Source organism: Octodon degus, unplaced genomic scaffold (genome assembly GCF_000260255.1).
Source record: "Octodon degus isolate 3935 unplaced genomic scaffold, OctDeg1.0 scaffold00034, whole genome shotgun sequence".
Taxonomy (NCBI): Eukaryota; Metazoa; Chordata; class Mammalia; order Rodentia; family Octodontidae; genus Octodon; species Octodon degus.
In genome coordinates, this window is record NW_004524610.1 from 2019407 (window position 1) to 2026076 (window position 6670).

General features: G+C 52.4%; 1 protein-coding gene across 6 annotated transcripts in view; it reads right to left on the reverse strand.

The window, feature by feature from the left end:
- Window positions 1-6670, reverse strand: part of Fam184a (family with sequence similarity 184 member A) — a 67688-nt gene that overhangs the window by 42116 nt on the left and 18902 nt on the right. For all 6 annotated transcript variants that reach the window (XM_023714244.1, XM_023714240.1, XM_023714242.1 and 3 more), the window contains exons 7-8: window positions 5604-5725; window positions 5029-5179 (exon numbers count right to left, since the gene is read on the reverse strand). In XM_023714244.1, the coding sequence (XP_023570012.1) occupies window positions 5029-5179; window positions 5604-5725 (273 nt within the window). The remainder of the gene's footprint in view (window positions 1-5028; window positions 5180-5603; window positions 5726-6670) is intronic.

Below are 6670 nucleotides of genomic sequence, written 5' to 3' on the forward strand. Positions count from 1 at the left end.
CACAGGCAGGCCTGGCACACCTGGGAAGCCCACACCTCTGCTGCACACCAGGGCCTTATGCAGGCAGGTCCGTGCACACCTGTGAACCCCACACCTCTGCTGCACACCAGGGCCTGGTCACAGGCAGGCTCCACGCACACCTGTGAACCCCACACCTCTGCTGCACACCAGGGCCTGGTCACAGGCAGGCTCCATGCACACCTGGGAACCCCACACCTCTGCTGCACACCAGGGCCTTATGCAGGCAGGCTCCACGCACACCTGGGAACCTCACACCTCTGCTGCACACCAGGGCCTTATGCAGGCACCTCCATGCACACCTGGGAACCCTGTACCTCTGCTGCACACCCGGGCCTGGTCACAGGCAGGCCCAGCAAACCTCCACGAACTCCTGCAGCTACAGCGTCACTTTCATGCTAAATGGCTAACAGAGCCCAAGCAACAGAATTAAATTCACATTACTAGCCAGAGATAAGTTAGCAGACTTCTAACTCCTAGAGGCAATACTCACATAGTGCAATTCTAGGGACTATGTTTAAGGCTTAGAAAAATTCCAAACCCAGTACTGCTCAGTTTGTAGTAATTTCCTAAAGCAGATCACATAGTGGTTTTCAATGATAATTTCACGTTTACTAATTCCTAGAGGAAAACGAACATGAAACCTAAGATTTAAAAGTAAATTTCACAGCTTTGGCACTTCAGCGGGCCCTCTCCCTCCACGGGAGCCTCACTCAGGCTCCCCCACCTCTGCCCAGGCAGTGCTCCTCAGCCACCTCTCCTCAGTGCCCCTGATGGGCCGGAGCGCTGGTCTACAGTCGCCTGCCCTGCTCCCTTTGAGGCTGGACTCAGAACTGTGTGGCTGGGTTCTCTGGCTCTCTGTCACTGCTCAGGGCATCTGGCAAGGTCTCTGAGCGAGTTATCCTGCAGAAGGTGCTTTTACAGGCCCCTGGCTGTTCCCTCTCCACAGGCCCTGCCTCCTCCCTCCACTCTTTGGTTAAGAGTCAGTGCTGTTGGGGGCGGGGAGCTTCCCCAGAGTAAGGTGCTTGCCAACCATGCGCACAGCCTGGGGCCCTGGCCCTGGTGGGTGGGGGCAGAAAGCAGGTGCGATTAAATAGTGCGACTTAAGAAAACCCATGAAAAGGTAATTCTTCTTATATGTGGGAATATACTTTCTAAAGAGAGAGCAGACTTGGCTGCTAACACAAGGGAAGAGAAAGGACAGCAGCGTGAGACTGAGCACCAAAGCCAACCTGACTATCGTCCCGGGACTCGGATTACTAGACTGGCGCTGTCTGACCAGAACATCATTTACTGCTACAACTTCAGCCATTTGAGTCATTTTAAATTTTCAGTAGCCAAGTGAAAAAAGTAAAAAGGTAAAAATGTAGTCATGTATTGAACCCAATGTATCTAGAACGCTACCATTTGAACATGCAATTACACAAGACACCACCAGTGAGCAATCCCACACGCAGGCTCCCCCAGTCTGAGACCTGTGAAGGCGCGACACCGGCTGCAAGCGCTGCCAGCCCCAAGTGGCCTCAGGGCGCCCGGCAGCGCAGCCTCGGGAGCAGCAGGAAACAGGCCTCACAGAAACTGGCTTTCCAAGGTCTCTTCCTCGGGAACCCTTGGTTTTCAATCTACTGAATGTAAGAAATTCTAAAATACCCTGCAACCCAAAAGCAAGCGTGCTACTCTCTTCCCTCGCCCTCTACGCAACTCATCCCAACCTCCTGCTCTCAGACGCTGGCCTCCTTTTCTAGGCCTGGTTCAAATCCCACAGCAACTTTAACACTTCACCGAGCTTCAGCGTCTACACAGTACTCTACGGAACTGTCTGATGTCTCCTCAAAGTCTCTCTTCTCAATGAAATGAACCTAACTCAAGTCCTCAGGGGCAGGACAATTAGCACGCCACATCTCACACAGCTGGCTGTGTGGTCCCCACATGTCATGGCTAGTGTGGACCTAGCATGGCTGAGGGCGGGGCTCAGCAGGGAGCTAACACTGCTGTGCAGAGGCACAAGGCACGAGGACTAAGGGCTGAACGAGGGCTGCGTGAGAGGCGGTGGTCAACAAGATCTTTGTGGGCACAGAATTTAACAAAGTAAAGAAAAACCCACGTCCGTCTCTAGAGAAAATGTTGTCCACGTGGAGGGGCTGTGGACAGGGGCGGCCAGTAAAGCAGGTTCACCTATATGCTGCACAACCTGCAGGTGGCCGGGTGGCTGGGGAAAGGGACAGGGGTAAGGGGCAATGCTCCGGAGGGCCCTGGACCCAGAGCAGGGGCATGGGATTCTACTGTGACTGATGGCGCAGCAGGGCTGAGGCCTGCAGTAACAGAAGCGCCACTCAGCTCCTTGGAAAATCCCTTGCCGGTGAGCAGGAGTGGTGGCACAGAGCCCGGAGAGAGGCCAGAGCTGCCGCCCCAGAGCTGCGCAGGGTGGGCTCAGCCAGGGAAGCGGCAGGGCCTAGAAGATCCTGAAGGCTGCCGGCAGGGGCGCTGCGGACCGGCTGTGCTGGGTGTGCACGCTCATCCACTCTTGTGTGGAGTTGCGGCACCGAGGAGGAGCTGGGGGGCGGCGTGGTGTGAGCTCCAGAGCTACTGGCTGCAGACCTTGAATTCACAGTCTTTGAAATACACTGTCTCCATTTCAATATCACGGCTGCAGGAAGTTCTGTAAAGTCACAATTTCCATAAGCCCTGACAGAGTCTCACCGTTAACGAGTACCAAGCTCTCCATGATACCCCGTCCCCCACTGCTCCCTGGGTGTTTTCTCTCATTGCCTTGTCCTTACAGTGCCTGGGAAACAGAGATACAGGTTGACATGTCTGTGAATACTTGTCGGCTCTCTCTGTCACACTCTGCACTTTGAAAAGCTAGGCCCTCCCGCCCCCGCCCCCAATGCCCGCGGCCTTCTCACTGATGTTCCAAGCTCCCACACAGTGGTGTGCTGCTAGTGACCCACACCTCAACTCCCAACACTCAGGAACGCTGAGGCAGAAGAACTGCAAGATCAAGCCCAGCCTGGGCAATTTAGCAAATTCCATCTCAAAATGAAAAATATAGGATCTGGGGACATCGATCAGTGCCAAGGCCCGGGATACAATCCCCAGAATGGGTTGCGGGATGCTCCAGTTTGCAGCACTTGCTGATATCTGTGCCGGACACTACAGCCACCACAGCGGACAGCAGCCAAGGTTTGGCATCCCTGAGGTGCGGCTGGGAAGGGACAAGCACAGCCACCCTTCCCACATTGCTCCCTCAGCGCCAGCTGTCTCCGCCCGCCACTGCTGCACTCTGGCCTCACTGGAGGCACCCATGCACAGAGCTGCCTGCGAGACAGCAAGCTTGAGAAGTGTAAAAGGTGGGTCCCACAATCTGCCCGTAATGCTGGGGCTTCCCAGCGCGTATCACAGACGGGGCTGAATAAATGCATCACCACGCTCGAGCCAAAAGAAAGCTGCCTTTCGAGGACAGAAGTCAGGGGCCGGCCAAACAGCTCTGCAGATTAAAGCGCCTGCAAGCAGGTGCAGCGGCCAGGGGTTTGATCCCAGGGCCTGCCATGCTGGCTGTGCCCACTGGCCTCGCTGAGATGGCGATTGAGACTGGGTGTGGTAGCGCGTGCCTGTAGTCCCAGCTCTTGGGAGGCTGTAAATGAGCGGATCACTATGAGTCTGATCTAGTAGTGAGACCCTGAACACCCTGTAGACCCTTGCCTAAAGTACAAAAAATAAATAAATATATATATATATATATATATATATATATATATTCTTTATATATATGAAGAGAGAAGCCAGGGAATATGTGATATCATTTTAAGAACAAAATAAAAATAGGATTAGAGGAGACAGCTCACAGAGTCTTTTCTTTAGACTAAGAATGTAGCTCTTTTGCTTTAAAGAATTCACATGCACCTACTGCCTATCCCAGGAAGATCACCTGGACTAGAAGTGTAATCATTGGGCAGAAATAGAAGATGCAGTGAAATAATAAAAGGAAACTATACAGAACTGACTCTAGGCTGGAGCAGGGTGACAGTAACAGCTTTTGAAAAATTCCATAAAACTGAAACACCTGATTCAAGGAACCTGAAAATTTGATGCTTTCCTACACCTGAGAGTTACAGCAGGCTCATTCTCAGGGGCTGAAGTGCATAGGAAAGGCGAGCGCCTTCCTTTCTTTTTGGCTCTAAGCAGGATTGAGTATGGGTGTACTATAGCACAAAACAGTCTCCTGTTTGGTCACACACACACACACACACACACACACACGGTTACTGCCTTTCAGAGTGCCGTAAATTATGGTGAAAGAGCAGACACAAGCTGCCAGGCCCCAAGCGTCTTGAAGGACGTGCAGGCTCGCCCCTCTCAGGACGCCTGGGTGCCTGCTCTGAGCTTCAGCACGGCTGTGGCGAGAGCGAACGGCGGATGCCCAGCTCCACTGTCAGGCGGCTCTCCGGCCAGTCCTGCACTCGCTCATCTGCCTGTGACTCATGAGTCACTAAAAACTCGTAAACTAGGAGGTTGTATAACGAGGTGATTACCTGCACATTGTTCTAACTGCGGTTATAAATGTCCTGCAAAAGAGAGGCTCTGCTAACGGGGACAGCTCCCACCAAGAGGTGCCAGTGTCCACTCACTGCTGAGGAAGGAGGAAACTGCCCACCCTGGTACACGGCTCAGGTAACTGCACACGTGACTGAATGTGACCTTCTGTTGCCCACAATCCACCAAAGGACTTGAGAAAGATTACATATTTTCGAAAAGTAGCTAAATTTCCCATTCAAAATCCCTAATATGTTCATTTCAAATGTTAACAAAAAAATTATTTCAGTGTTCAGGACTAGACATAGAAGTATTTAGTGCAATGTCTCCTATGTTTGTGACTGCCTCGATTTTACATATTTTTAAAAATTTTAATTAAGACTGCCCTATAAAAATAACAACGTACAGTGCACCAGCTACACGGCGCTACAGCCAGTGTCTCAGAAAGGCTCGTCCCGCAGGGCGCCCCAGAAGCACCTGGTTCAGGAGGTCCTCCACTCTCCTCTGCCACGAGTCCCGGGCAGCGTTTTTCTCGCGCTCTTTCAGCTGCAGCAGCTGCGACACTGCTGACTTCTTGTGCTCTTCATGCTGCAGCGACAGCTCCTTGCGGAGTTTAGAGCACTCCTGGCTAGAAGGGAATGTAGGGATTTAGCGGTGAGGAGACTTATCCCGTAGGGAGCGGGGAGACTCGCCACAGGCTGCCCAGGCGCCTCGTTCACCTTCCTCACAAGCCTGTGACTTAGACTAGGAGCAGACCACTTGATAGTTAAGGGCCGCGAGGCAAATGAGTCACTTAACCAAATCCACTTATCAGTTCAGCAACAGTTAAAAAGAAGGTACAAGAATAAGAATTCCAACTTCAGGCTAGTTCTCTATTTTGTATTCAACACAACGAAATCAGAAAGAAGTAAATCTGAATGGAAACAAAAAAATGATGTAAGATCTCAGTCTCAAATCACGGGGACACTTCACTTCAAATACGGCCACCAGGGCCCTTCGGGGGGAGCCTCTGCATACCTGCGGCAGCGCGGGCACACACGGGCAGAGCATACCTGAGCTTCTCAGTCCACTTCAGCTCCAGGTCATGGGCCACTCTGTGCACTCTCAGCTTCTCCTCCGCCTTCATGGCAGTGAGGGCTTCCTCATGCTGGTGCCTCTCTCGCTCCAGCTCAGCCTACAAAGCAAACACCTTTCAGCGAGGATGAGGCTCTAAAGCAGAGACGCGGCTGCTTATTTCAGGCCATGGAGGGCCTGTGTTAGAAACCCTTGCACCGCCGCAGTGGATGCGCTACCTATGGTAACTGCTCAAGATGTGCAGACGCTAAGTGCACAGAATACATCACTAAAACGCCCTTGTCTAAACTATGACATATGATCAAACAGTAGTGAATGTTTAAATTTAGAAAACAAAAACAGCGAAGACACATTAGCAGGAGCCGTCCTCAGAATCTGTCCCCTCGCTTAGAACAGTCACACATGGTTCTTGCTACTTGCTGAAGCCCCCCAGAGCGTGGGGGATGGCGGCGGCTGTGCCTCACCGAGCCAGGGCTGGAGCTCCTCGGGGCTGAGGGCACAAACCCCAGAGGCCAGGCGCACAAGCGGGCTGCAGGTCCCGGGCAAGTCTGGCCTGGCATTGGTGCTTACCTTTCTTAGCATTTTCTATTATTTCAGAAAGAACAATGGGAATATGAGAAAGGAGCCTAAAGAAGTAAAACTGGACTCCCAGGCATGGTTCACAGTGCCAGGGCCAGAGGGAGAGGAAGGCACCAGCCTGGACAGCCTGAGACAGGACACAGGATTCGGGAAGCCAGAGGCTCAGGACCGCGGTGTTGGCCCCAGAGACTGGCTGGCTCAAGCTGCATCCTCAGCGGGGGCTACCTCAGCGGGGCACAGGCGCTAGCAGGGCGGGGTCCAGGGCGATCTCTACACTGGCAAAAGGCAGCCATTCTATTTCGATGTATTTTACTTTCTTAAACTATTATCTTTTATTTATGACAAAAGCCAAACTTCACGTAGGTTAGTCATCTCTGCACTGCAGGATGCCGCCACGGAGGCTGTGGACACTGCCTGCATCAGCGTCACACACGCTAATGCAAATTAAACAACACTGAGATATCAT